Genomic DNA, 14,396 nt, shown 5'->3' on the forward strand with positions numbered 1-14,396 from the left:
AATAAAAAATATATATAGGGAAAATCTTCATAATAATGCTCAATATTTATTTACTTGATTTATTAATATAGTTTATAACGTTTTATAACAATATTTTAGTTAAATAAATCATAAAATATTTTAAAAGTTATTATTTCATCTTTTGAAATAAAGTTTTATTTTAAAACTATTTAAATTAATTAATTATTATATAAAAGTAAAATATTTTTTAAAATAAATAATTTATTTAGAAAAAATTATGAAAAATTTTGTTTCAAAAAGTAAAATAATATATATTTGTATAAATTAATAAAAAAATAAAGAAGGGTAGGAAAGAAAATAGTTTCCTTTAGGAAGGTTAAATTATTTTCCAAGACTGTGGACATTTCCCAAGAGAAAACAATGACACTATAGATTCCAAGAGTATTATGATTATGTTTGACCAATTAAAGGAAAAAAGATTTTTTTGTTCTGTTTGCATTACATAAAGGATACTTTATATATATATATATATATTTATTTGTTCTTTGTTTGAATAAAGAAATATTTTCTAACCTATTCTTTTCTCATCCCAAACAACTTACATGCATTTCTTATTTATTCTCTCTAGAAATCCCTGCCTAACTTGTTATTACTTTATCTTTACATATTTATACACCAATATTTGGCAAATTAATTTCTTTTATAATAATATTCTGTTAAAGTTTTTTACACTATTTTTTTTTTCATTTTAACACAATAGACTGTATTGTCAGATTTTTTTTTATTAATTATTTTAAGAAGAGTTAAATATTATGATATATATATTTTTATTTGTATGATTGCATGAAGAAACGATAAAAAGGCAGTAAACAGTGTTGAGTTTCACCTGAAGAACAGTGGTAGTAGTATTATGTATTGTGTAGAATAGTATTGTCAATGTGAGTTCAAGTCAGTAGTCACTTCTTCTTCTCTAATCACTTATCACTCACACAACTCTTATTAATGGGTCATCCATTTTCAGTTTCAGTTTCAGATGTATTTAGTTCTCATTCTCAACAACAAAGCCATCATCATACCAACTCACCTTTCTATTAAATATATTACTATGTGGTTTTAATGATGATCCATTTACTTACCTAAAACTATGTACCTTACCCTACACTTTGATTGGACCAAAACCTCATTTTTTGAAGAACAAAAAACATAAAAGTAATCAAAATTATTATTATTATTATTATTTTAACAAAGGATAAAATTACTACACCAATTCTAAAAATAGAACCAACATAACTACAAAATATTTTTCCTTATTTATCTTTATTAAGCCTATATTTGTATTTTAATTGTAGTTGTAGTTGTAGTTATATTTTGTTCTACAAATTGAATTATCTATAAATTGAAAATGTCTAGTATTCTGAATCTATCTCCTAATTTAACCAAAAACATTTTTTTATTATTATATATATATACTTATTATTATATAGAATGATCCTAATGGTATGTGAAATTAGGTAAATATATATGTTTTTAATTTTGTAGTAAAATAACCTAATTATTTTTTTAATATTATATATTATAAAATATACTATTTAGCAAATTAATATTTTATTATAAATATTTTAATATTATAATATATATGTGTATTAGTTTTTATTTTAAAATTATGTTGATTTTTTTTAGTTTTTTATGTGATGTTGAATGATATGTCATAACATAAAATATATATATGGAGTTGAAAAATAATATACTAACAAAATTTACAAAATTATTACTAAAAAATGTATATGCTATTCTAACAAAAATATATACTACGATTATGTATAATAAGATAGAAACTAAATATCATAAAAAAAAAAAAAAGATATACCATATCACAAAAAATATATACACTAGTTGAAAAATAATACACCAACAACTCATAAAAAAACTTGAAAAATCAATATAATTATAAAATAAAAAATAATTAAACAAAACTAATATACATATACTATTTTATTAAAGTCATACGCTCATAAATAAATAAATCAAATGAAAAAAAAAGACAATTTAGGTAATTAACAACGTAAAATTGTCATTTCTCAATATTTCTTAAAATGAAGATATTAGCTTTTTGATGTCATTGTTTTGAGTCATTTACTATAATTACTATTTTTTAAGGGAATTTACTCATTTGGTACCCTATGTTTTTGCAAAGTATCATTTTGGTACCCTCTGTTTTCAATAATGCTCATACGGTACCCTATATTTTAAAATTATACATATTTGATACCCTAGACTCAGATTTGATAAATAAAATTTTGTCAATATGATCAAACTGTCATCAGTTGTTGACCGCATTTTTGGCCAACGACGTGAGAACGTCAAAAACGATAACGCCTTCAAGAGAATTTAAATGACACAGACGGTTTTATAAAGAAAGTAAATAACACACAATTTTTATAGTGGTTCAGCCCCAAGGTGTTGGTAATAGCCTAATCCACTTAGAATTGTGATTATAGATCTGTACTCAAGATCAGATGAACTGAGCCAACTGAGTTTCTTCAATACAGATTACAAAAATACAATAATTCTTTCAGATACAAGCATTTTCTCTCTCTAGAAAACTTAGACCCAAAATTTCCCAAAAGTCTCCAAAAATCTAAAAAGAAGCCCATTTTCTAATCCCATAAGCCATATATTTATAGGCTTAGGATCATACATCCGCTATCCCCTAGAATCGGGATATTTTATTATATTTATTACATTTAAATCACAAAAATATTCAAAATGTAACAGAACACCAAATTTGTGGGAAGAATGAGAGATTCCCGCATATGCCAAGACCGATTCTTGTTGAAGCCGTTTATCGAAATCTTGACGTAGTCTGTTCTGCTTGGTTGATGAATATCACCTTCTGGTCGCCCATACCTCTACTGGACAGCCACGCACTTGGCTGGTAGGACACGCACTCCTCTGGTCTAACATGACACTCTGGTCTAGCATGCCATGTCTCTAGTAGGACATGCACTTGGCTGGTAGGATATGGTCATGTCCGATCGGCCAAGTCCATGACAAAGTCATGCCTGGGCAGTCAAGGCACTCCTGGGCAGACAAGTCACTCCTGGGCAGACAAGTCATTCCTGGGCAGCAATGTCATTCCTGGGCAGCAAAGTCGTGACTGGTCGGACAAGGTCATGCCTGGTCGGTCATGACATTTCCCAAGCCAGTCAAAATTTTATCACAACTCTGAGGAGCCAATATATTTATTGACTATTAATGTGTTTTTTACGGACCATGCATTGCCACTTGTCACCTCTATTGCCACGTCATCGATCTCCAATTTTTGGGGATAACATCAGTTATATGTAATTAAGTAATTAAATTTAAATTTGGAACTTACATAATTGACAGTAGTTTGATTAAATTGGTAAAATTTTATTAATTAAATTTGAGTTTAGAGTACCAAATATGTACGACTTTAAAATACAGGGTACTATATGAGCATTATTGAAAACAGAGGGTACCAAAATGATACTTTGCAAAAACACAGAGTACCAAATGGTTACCTACCTTTTTTTAAAACAAAGTTTGGGAATCAACATAGTGGCTGATCCCTAAACATATTACTTGATTTTTTTCTTTTAATTTCACTTATATATAGTTTAGTTTTAACACATAATATATAATGTGATTGATAATCATAGTCCTCTTATGAGAAGAGAAGTACGGAATTACTGTGATTACCAACTTATTAACAAGTGATTAGTAGGTTGGTACTTTTGTCACTATTTCAAAATAAATTGTCACAATCAACATTTTTTTTTCTCTTTTGGGAGCTTCTAGGATAAAAGAGTTTGTATGAGTTTATAAAAATCAGACTGTCAGAAATATTTTGTAACAATAATTAAATTTGACAATATATGATAAATCATAAATATCTTATAGATATAGTATAGGGATATAATAAGACACTTTTCTGAGTAACAAATAAAAACATGCCTACTTGATAAAGTTTGATATATATTTATGGACATTTATTTGGTAGGGACTTCAAAAAGAGTTCTACCGGTGGGACTCTTTTGTATTCTCAATTTGTGAATAATTTTCGGCGTGATTTTTTTTATGACCGTGTATATTGTAATTATTTAGAGCATCCTGCAAATTTTCAGAAACTTTCGAATAATTTACAGTGCCGAAAACTAAGTTCAAACATGCTATTTTCTAAGCGCAAAAAAAAATTAGTCACGAGTGCAACAATCTGTTTTTATACTAGTTTTCAGTACTGTAAATTATTCGGAATTTCTTGAAAATTTGCAGGAAGCTCTAAATAACTACAATATACATGGTCATAAAAAAAAATTGCGCCGAAAACTATTCACGGGTTGAAAACACAAAAGAGCCCTACCGGTAAGACTCTTTTTGAAGTCCCTATCATAAAATTATCCTATATTTTATTATCTTATTTCATAAATGTGTTTATTTATAAAAATAAAAAAAAATACTTATTCTTTATTTCTCTTCATTAGTTTATTCAAACTAATAATAAAGAAGGGACGAGTCCTCAAAGACATGACTAGGAATAGAATCTACAATTATATGACAATAATTAACCACATTGTCATGATATAATCCCCATCTTAAAAAACATGATGAGTAGGTTAAAAATATAACAAATAAGTTTGTATATATCTTTAGTGTATAAAAAAAGAGTTCTTAGCATTAGTTATCGATTAGTGTAATCGAGACTAGCACGATATAATAAAACTAAAATTCTATTTCTTGATATAACTTTGATAGATGCATGTATATATATTTTTTTTGTGAAAATAGGGTTTTGCGGGACTCGCTTATAATGGAGTGGGGATTTTACGTCTAAATATGAAACGAGGTGGGGATAGAGATAATTTTACGTCCTCAAATGTTAAATGAGATTCCTTGTCTTGACGGAACTCATTTAAAATTTTAATTATTTATTTTAACATTTTTTATGGATTGTATATGTTTATTTATATGCTATTATAGGATATTAGTAATTTTTTAAAGATTTTAAATTTAATGTTGAATAAATATTTAGAATTTTAAATTATAAATATTTTAATTTTTATATAATTCATCATTTTTATTTTAAATTTGGATTTTTTGTGGGAATTATTTGTCCTGCCTCCAACATGAAATAAACAAATAAAAAATGAGGGCGGGGGACAAGAATTAAAATTGTAAAATGGGGATGAGAATCAGAGGAGCACTCCATATCAATTCTCCGCTCTGTATGCATATATAAACTCTAAACTCCATGGATAAATCTTTAGAGTTTATTTATTTATTCCGTTTAATTCTTATGTAATTTTATTCTTAGATTCCTTGATTAGCTTGTTTAATTATTGTTATTCCACCAAGATAAAATTAGATTATTTATTTCTTCACTGTTTTTTTTTTTTGTATTGAAAATTCTTCAATGGTTGTGATTTGTGAAAGATTTACGTAATTAATACAAACTATTCATTAAAAAAAATAACTCCTACATTAAAACGCCCATCTTTGTTTCCTTGCTAATAATTTCTCGACTCTATGCCACGAAATAAAATCTTACAATAGGATAATAACTCTTACAAACAAGTAATTTCTCTTTTCCATTAAAAAAAAACAAAAAACAAAACCTTTCTTTTTATTTGGGTTTCGAGCTGAGGATATATATTTATGGGGTAGTAATAATATGTGCACAGTGCACCAAAATATTGACCAAAAGGAAAATTTAGTTCTAGCCTTTTAGTAAATACAATAAGTAATTTTGGAAATATTTTAGTTCAGATTATTCTGATAGTGCTTCAAACTTAATATTATCTGTGAGGTCTAGTATTATTAAGCTAGTATATGACTATAATTTTTTTTTCTATAAAAATTGTAATTTATTTTTATTGGAAAAGAAGAAATAGTTTCTTCATTATATTGGAATAAATTCAAGAAGGATAGAAGGAGGAACTAATGTTGTGTTATATTATTTCGATTGAAATACCATACAATCATATGATATATCTATCAAGAAAGTGTATTCTATCCTAAATAAATATAACTAATTACAAAAAAAATATAATATTTTATATGAACTAGTGATGGAGCCAAGCCTAAAATATAAATGGGGCAAATGTATAATTTTTTCTTTAATTTTATGAGTTTTATATACATTTTTACATATATTTATATATATATATATACTTTTAAAAAAATGCATTGTACAAAGATATAGAAAGAAAAAAAATTAGGAGAGGTCATGGCCACCCAGTACCCTAATATGGCATATCATTATTCATAAAAGAGTTTATATATTGTATGGACTATGTATTTTGTTTTATTATTTATTAGGGCTTTATGTTTTGATAAATTATTTTTAGAGTTCTGTATTTTGTAAAATAATTTAGATATACTCCTAAACTCAATTTTGATCAAAATTTTTTAAACTAAAATAATAAATAATTAATTAAACTAACAACTAATAACAAAAAATACAACTATTTTGCCTAATAATTATATTATAATCAATTTTTTTATTCATCAAAATGAGGCTTGAAAATTATTTGAATAACTTCATAAATTATAAGTTTCAAAATATAGGTTATAAATAGATAATGAGATAAAAGAGGTTCTGTAAACGGCTCATAAAATATGTACAACTTTATTTTGTAATGGTTGGGTCTATTGTATTATATTAGGAAAATCCATTAATAAATGAGGGTTGTTATTTGTCACCTTAAATGTGCCAAATACTATTTGAGGTAATATTTTTAGTTAATTATATTTCATAATATTTATTAAATTTTAATATATGATCCAAAATTAAATTCAGATGTTCTTATTAAATTTCCTATTAGCAATTCTCTTAATAAATAAGAGGATTATATAGGTAATTATGTGATCTAAATAATATTATTTAATTAAAACCGGTCCAGGGGACATCCAAAAGCCACCGAGTATTGACTATAGAAAAAAAAAGTGTTAAAGAAAAGAAAAAGCAAAGGCGGGATTTTGAATAATACAAGAACGGAGTGAGTTGTGAGTGAGAATTGGGTGGAGACAGCATAGTAAGCACAACACAACACAACACAGTCCAGAGCTGAGCTGAGCTGCGCTGAGTGAGGCCCTGAGAGTGAAAGGTACAGCTACACAGACAGACACTAGTAGACTAGTAGTACCCACTCCACTCCACTCAACTCACGTTCCTCAAACAAACTCTCTCTCATTTTCTGCGCGCACACACACTACTCACTCACTCACTCCTCTCCTTCCACCACCCTCATCACCTCCACCCTCGTCACCACCTCTCTCCTCTTCTCCTTCCTGACAACTCGTATCAAACCCTGATTCTCTCTCTCTCCTTACTTTTTTCCCTTTTTAGCTTTTTTCTTCAGAGTTTGTTATTTTATTTATTTTTTATCTGCAAAAGCAGAGAGTGGTGGCAAGAGACTGAAAAGGAAGGGAGAGACCAGAACCAAGAAAAGTATAGAGTGAGAGGACTAGAGAGTTAGAGAGGGTTAAACACACACTCTCACACATACCCTTTAGAAAGAGGAAGAAGCCTAGGAAGAAGGAACCGTCTTTTTCTTTTTTCATGGTGGTTGGTTGTTTTCAAGCTTTGTATGTATCCAGCTGGTAGGTAGATAGCTAAGTTAGTAGGTAGCCATGGACGCTCCTCTCAAGCTTTCTGCTCTCTTCTTCTTCTTCTTTATTTGCTCTGCTACCCTTTGTTTCTCGTACGAACCTCGTAACCATGAAGGTAGGTTTCAAGCTTTTCTTCATGGCTTTATTTTCTAACAGATAAATTTTGTTTCGTTTTTGGTGATATGGGTTTTGTTTGTTGCAGTGGAGGCTTTGATTAACATAAGGGACGCTTTGCATGATCCGCATGGAGCTTTGAACAACTGGGATCCAGACTCCGTAGACCCATGTAGCTGGGCTATGATTACTTGCTCACCTGAAAACTTTGTAATTGGCCTGTGAGTGCCTTCAACCTTTTTTTTTTTGGTTAAACCTTCATTAATGGAGTTTTTATTCTTTAAGTGGAGAGTAGAAGTTTCAGAAAGTGTTGAATTGAATGTGGGCTTTAATTGTTTTTTCTTCTTCTGCGTTTTGCAGGGGAGCTCCAAGTCAGTCTCTATCTGGAATTTTGTCCGGGGCTATAGGAAATCTTACAAATCTTCGACAAGTGTAAGGAACCCATTTGAGTCTTTTCTTCCTACTTTCATTTCTCTTTTAGTCTGTTGCTAATGAATAATCTATCTTTCGAGCTTGGAGTTGTTTTGTTTCATTTTTAATTTTGGTTTGCTTACAACTCTTTTTGCTGTAAATGTGAAGTTTGCTGCAGAACAACAATATTTCTGGCAAAATACCCCCCGAGCTTGGCAAACTTCAGAAGCTTCAGACGTTGGATCTCTCTAATAACCGATTCTCCGGAGTGGTTCCTGACTCGCTTGGTCAACTAAACGGTCTCTTGTACCTGTAAGTTTTGAGTAATATAAAATTTGTGTTTGTACTACGTGGTTGTTTGGTAACTAAGAAAGAGGAGGAAAGCTAAATAGAAAGTAATGATTTCTTGTACCTGTGTGTTTTATTCATTTAATATTGAAACTGATATGTTAGCTCAAGATAGCTATACGTGTATAGCTGCAGAAACCTATTTCTTCTGTTGACAAGAAATCTCTTTTCTCAGCAACCAAACCAAGTGTTTGTGTTATTGTATTTAATCTATATAAGCCTATAATGATTCCTATCCTATTGTAACTGTGCTTATTTTTGTCATGTAATGGGACTAGGAGGCTGAACAACAATAGCTTGTCTGGGCCTTTTCCATTATCTCTATCAAAAATCCCTCAGCTTGCTTTCTTGTAAGTATAAACTTTCTCTGTTTTCACTTCATTGTAAAATTTGTTTGCTTGTGTATCATGTACATCTTGAAAAAAGATGCAACCTGTAACAATTTGAATTACTTCTTTTACTTGCTATGTTCTGTGCTCTGAATCTGACAATGGGTTTTTGTTCTATTGGTGAACCTGATTCATTCAGGGACTTGTCTTACAACAATCTTAGTGGACCAGTCCCCAAATTTCCGGCCAGAACTTTCAAGCAAGCTCTCCTCTGTCTATTTATGTCTCTTTTTCAAATGAAAATTATATATTTTTGTCTCAATTGATTTCTTTATTATTTTTTTGTTTGTTAGTATTGTGGGAAATCCATTGATTTGTGGAAGCAGCTCAACTGAGGGTTGTTCTGGAACTGTCACCCCTATTCCTCTTTCCTTCTCTCTAGACTCATCTCCTGGTGAATCTTAATTCCTTTCTTATTAATTTATTTATTTAAATGTAAACCAAATTCTCCTTTTCCTTGCCTAACTTTTTCATTGACTTTTATTTTAATTAAGGTCAACACAAGTCCAAGAAATTAGCAATTGCACTTGGGGTCAGCCTCAGCTGTGTTTTTCTCATATTACTATCATTTGGTATTCTTTGGCATAGAAGGAAGCAACACAACCTAACCATCCTGAACATTAATGGTTAGTATCTTCAAGAGCCTACTTAAATATAATTAATGTTATAAAACAACAATAACAGAATGTTAGTTGAGACATGGTATCTTTGTATTTGTTGTAGATAACCAAGAAGAGGGGCTCATAAGCTTGGGAAACCTCAGAAGCTTCACTTTCAAGGAGCTGCAACATGCGACAGACAATTTTAGCTCCAAAAACATACTTGGCGCTGGAGGTTTTGGCAATGTGTATAAGGGAAAGATTGGAAATGGAACTGTGGTGGCTGTGAAACGGCTCAAGGATGTGACGGGAACAGCTGGGGAGTCACAGTTCCGAACAGAACTTGAGATGATAAGCCTTGCAGTTCATAGGCATTTGCTTCGATTGATAGGGTATTGTGCTACATCTAATGAGAAGCTTTTGGTGTACCCTTATATGTCCAATGGCAGCGTGGCATCCCGGCTTAGAGGTTTGTTTAATTGTTCTATTTTGCAGCTATAGTCAGTAAATATGCACCATGAATATGGCTAAATTAGCCTTAAAATTAAAAGGATGCAATAGAATGTTTATATTCAGAACTCTTTTTATATGATGAATAGTCTTTTTTCTCTAGTTAACTGAATCGTATGAGCTAGAGAACAGCTTTTTATAAGATCAATTACCAAAATTTTCATGTCGTCCCTAGGAGTAATTTGTTGTTTGCCCGGGACTGAAAACTGGCAAGAATATTCTTTTTAGTTCCTAAATTTTCAATCCCAAAGGATGATGAATCCTAAAATCTTGGTTTAATTATCTCAGGAAAACCAGCACTAGATTGGAACACAAGGAAGAGGATAGCCATAGGAGCCGCAAGGGGCCTTCTTTATCTACACGAACAATGTGATCCAAAGATAATCCACAGAGATGTCAAGGCTGCAAATGTGCTCCTGGATGATTACTGTGAGGCTGTTGTTGGTGATTTCGGTCTTGCAAAGCTCCTTGACCACGCTGATTCCCATGTCACTACCGCCGTCCGTGGCACTGTTGGCCACATTGCACCTGAGTATCTCTCTACTGGTCAATCATCTGAGAAGACCGATGTTTTTGGATTTGGTATTCTCTTGTTAGAGCTCATAACTGGAATGAGAGCTCTTGAATTTGGCAAGACCACCAATCAGAAGGGAGCCATGCTTGAGTGGGTTAGTATGAAAACCTTTGTTTTTGAGCCAAACATCTGTTTAGGACTAGTGAAATGTTTTTCGTGTTCAATACTAAACCAACAGATATGTGAATGTAACAGGTCAAGAAAATACAACAAGAAAAGAAAGTGGAGCTATTAGTGGATAGGGAGTTAGTGAATAACTATGACCGGATTGAGGTGGGGGAGATGCTACAAGTGGCCCTACTATGCACTCAGTACCTACCGGCCCACCGGCCAAAGATGTCAGAGGTTGTCCGGATGCTCGAAGGCGATGGCCTAGCCGAGAAGTGGGCAGCTTCGCACAATCATACTAATCCCAGCATGAACCTCTTTTATAATCCTCACAGCAAAAGTACTTCCCGCCCTACTACTACCACCACCACCCCTGCTTTAAAGCATGATTGCAGTGAACATGATCGTTCAAGCATGTTTGGAACAACAATGGAAGATGATGATGATGACCATTCCTTGGATTCTTATGCCATGGAACTCTCAGGTCCAAGATAAAACAAAACCCAAAGAAAAAAAAAGAGAAAGTGATAAGAAAGTACAAGAAAAAAAGTATTCTTTTTTCCTTATTCTTTACAACCCAAAATTTACTTATGTTTACTTTGCATAGATATAGGTTTTTAAATTTTCCCATCTACTAAAAAAAAGCGAACTTTTTCTTTTCTCTTGTAATATATGGTTTTCTCCTATGTGGGTTTTGTAATGTAAATGAAATGTGACCCTCCCTCCTTCCTTATTCACATGTCTGAGTATGTATGGTACATTCAATTCAAATGGGGCATCATATTGAGACTTTTGGTGTATGGGGGTCTTTATAGAGTATATTAATATATATATTTATATAGCATCATCATCAAGTGCTCTGCTGGCCAAGTTCTGAACCAGTCTTTTCCCAGATTGATTTTGACGATTGTTTTGACTTAGCAGATAGGACAGACACAACAGAAAAATTGCAATGAGTTGTTGATATGGTGAAAGGGAAAGAGGTAACTGTCAAAAGAGTGAGCTGTTTGTCATTTTCCAAAGCTTTCTTTTTTATTTTATTTTATTTTGCAGTGTCACGCGCTCACTTTTGCTTTGGTTAGTTCTTTTCTTTAACGATATGACTTTCTTTAAACACCCAGATCTGTTGTCACTATATTACTGGTTCTTTTAGTAATGAGATATGTCAGTTAAGAGATATTACTGTCATTTTGTGTGTTTTTCCCATCTTTTAAGCTGGTTTTTGACTTGTGTGTTTTACGTTTATGTGGGTTGTTTCCAACTTTCCAGTATGGTCAAGTTGTAAACTGAACTGAACAGAACAGAACAGAACAGTAAACAAAATGGTCTCAGTTTGGTTGGGTTTGAAATGGTTTTGATTTTGTTCCATTTTGGGTTTGTTGATATGATTTAATTTGAGTTTGAGGAATGAGATAATCTATACTACTTTCAATGAGTCTTTTTTTTTATTAATTTATTATGTTTTTCACTTTTCAAATGTATTAGTATAGTGTATCACCTTTATTTCCTTACATTTATTTATAAAATTTATTAATTATTTTTATTAAATTTATGTATAAATTTCAAATAAATATACAATATCTATATATAAAAGAATGACATAAACATATTAAATAAAAAATTAAATTAAAATATTATTTATGATTTCTTTAAATATACATAATAAGATAATGTTTTTAAATATAAATAATATTTTTTAATAAAATTAAGATTAAGTATTATATATTATTATTATAATGATATTTTATAATATTAAAATTTATATGAATATAAGTCTAGTATTAAATATTATTATAATAATAATAATTTATAATATTTAAATTCATATTAATATAATTAGTAAACAAATTAGGATTATATATTATAATCATTATAATATTTTATATCATTTAAATTTATATTAATATAATTATTATATATCTAATTTTGTATAATATATTATTATAATAATGATAATTTATAACATTTGAATTTGAATTTATATTGATATAATTATTATATAGGGTTTATATATTTTTGAACCTTGTGTTTTGTTTCATTACCTGTTTGGACCCTGTGTTTTGACAAATTACTTATTGGACCCTATGTTTTGTAAAATGGTTCAAATAGAATCCTAAACTCGATTTTGGTCAAAGTTTTCTCAACTGAATTCACAAATAATTCACCAAACTAACAATTCAGAACAAAAATAAAATCATTCTACTTAAAAATTGTGTTGTTATATTCAATTTTCTCTTCATCAAAATTGAGTTTAGGGGTCTATTTGAACCATTTTACAAAATATAGGGTCCAAAAATAAACTTTTTAAAACATAGGGTCTAAACAGATAATATAAAAACACAGGGTCCAAAATAGTATAAACCCTATTATATATGTAGTCTTATATTAAATATTATTATAATAATGATATTTTATAATATTTGAATTTATATTAATATAATTAATAAATATGTATATTAAATTAATTTTAAATGTATATTTTGTTAAATATTTAAAATATTATGTTAAAACTGTTTAAACTAATAATTTTCGTTATCTATAATTTTTTTATATATAAAAGAGATATTAAAAAAAAAGGGTCATTTCAATTACATCATTTTCTTCTTTTTTCCAAAAAAGAAAAAAGAAAAAACAATTGAATCATTTTTATTTTATTTAAAATTTGTTCCTTGCAAATTTGGGAATTGTATTTGGCTCCTTAACATTTTTACGTTTCTTGAATTTTGGATTATTTGGTAACAACCTTCAATTGATGATGCTTCAAAGAAACATTACATGAGAAATATGCATGTCAAAATAAGGTGGTGATTCGGGGCAGAACCCGCTATTAATTCAAGCGGGACGAGACTGCTCCACCCCAAATTTTTTTTTTCTATACTCGAACCGAATATTAAAAAAGATTATTTTGAGAAATATGCAACTATTATATATTTTTCTTAATATTATTATTTATAGAATGTCTTAGTATTAGTTCTAAAATAGTGAGGTGTCTTTATAGGTATTTATGGTACCTTTTATATTAGTATTCTTTTTTTCTTTTTAGTCAAGAAAAATATATTATAAATATCTAGGTATACTGTAATTTTACAAATGAGATAATATATATTTGAAATATTTTTTTTATTGAAATGGGATCATATAATGTATACCATATATACTATTTAGAATTTCATTCACTACAAGAAAAAATGGCTTTTACTTCGGTTTTTAAGCTTGATTTTGTTTACCCTAAAAACGGCTACTGATGACGTGGCGAAGATTTCTCACACGTGGCCAAAGTACTGCTCGACTATCGACCAAAAACACACCGCTTCGTCAGGGTTTACCTTTTAGATATGACCAGGCTGGTCGTATAACTTGACTTGTTTCCTTCTTAAACTGTAATTTTGTAATTAATACATTAAATATTTCCTCATTATGACCTTGAAACGCAGTTATTAAGGAAAGATATGGCCCGTTGGCCCATGTAACCCTCCTTGAGCCTATAAATATGCATGAAATAGCTCAAGGAATGGACTTTTGACTCCTGAATCTTTTTGCTAAGATAGAGATATAGTGCACTTATCCATCGCTTTTTTATTTTTCTTTCAAGGTTTGTGAAACTCAAGAACTCAAGTTCTTTGATCACGACTTTGAGATTCAATCTTAATAATAGCACTAGGTGGAAGTAGGTCATTACCATCTTTTGGGGCCGAACCACTATAAATCCTTGGTGTTTTCCTCTCTTCCATTGGATGATCTTTCTTACTT

At 30.0% G+C, this 14,396-nt stretch overlaps 1 protein-coding gene across 1 annotated transcript; it reads left to right on the forward strand.

The window, feature by feature from the left end:
* Positions 1–7,033: 7,033 nt before the first annotated feature.
* LOC133783007 (probable LRR receptor-like serine/threonine-protein kinase At2g23950) lies at positions 7,034–11,446 on the forward strand. Its single transcript, XM_062222510.1, has 11 exons — positions 7,034–7,708; positions 7,796–7,928; positions 8,068–8,139; positions 8,287–8,430; positions 8,745–8,816; positions 8,995–9,054; positions 9,149–9,249; positions 9,350–9,481; positions 9,579–9,923; positions 10,253–10,632; positions 10,734–11,446. The coding sequence occupies exons 1-11, from the start codon at positions 7,615–7,617 to the stop codon at positions 11,139–11,141; spliced, it is 1,941 nt and encodes a 646-aa protein (XP_062078494.1). The 5' UTR covers positions 7,034–7,614; the 3' UTR covers positions 11,142–11,446.
* Positions 11,447–14,396: the final 2,950 nt, after the last annotated feature.

The sequence above is a fragment of the Humulus lupulus genome, chromosome 6 (assembly GCF_963169125.1).
Source record: "Humulus lupulus chromosome 6, drHumLupu1.1, whole genome shotgun sequence".
Lineage (NCBI taxonomy): Eukaryota > Viridiplantae > Streptophyta > Magnoliopsida > Rosales > Cannabaceae > Humulus > Humulus lupulus.

Excerpts from the sequence above, each read along its gene's own strand:
- LOC133783007 (XM_062222510.1), top strand. The coding sequence starts at position 7,615 with ATGGACGCTCCTCTCAAGCTTTCTGCTCTCTTCTTCTTCTTCTTTATT. Across the intron at positions 8,431-8,744 it reads CTAAACGGTCTCTTGTACCT|GAGGCTGAACAACAATAGCT; the intron begins GTAAGTTTTGAG and ends TAATGGGACTAG. Across the intron at positions 9,055-9,148 it reads TTTCCGGCCAGAACTTTCAA|TATTGTGGGAAATCCATTGA; the intron begins GCAAGCTCTCCT and ends TTTGTTTGTTAG.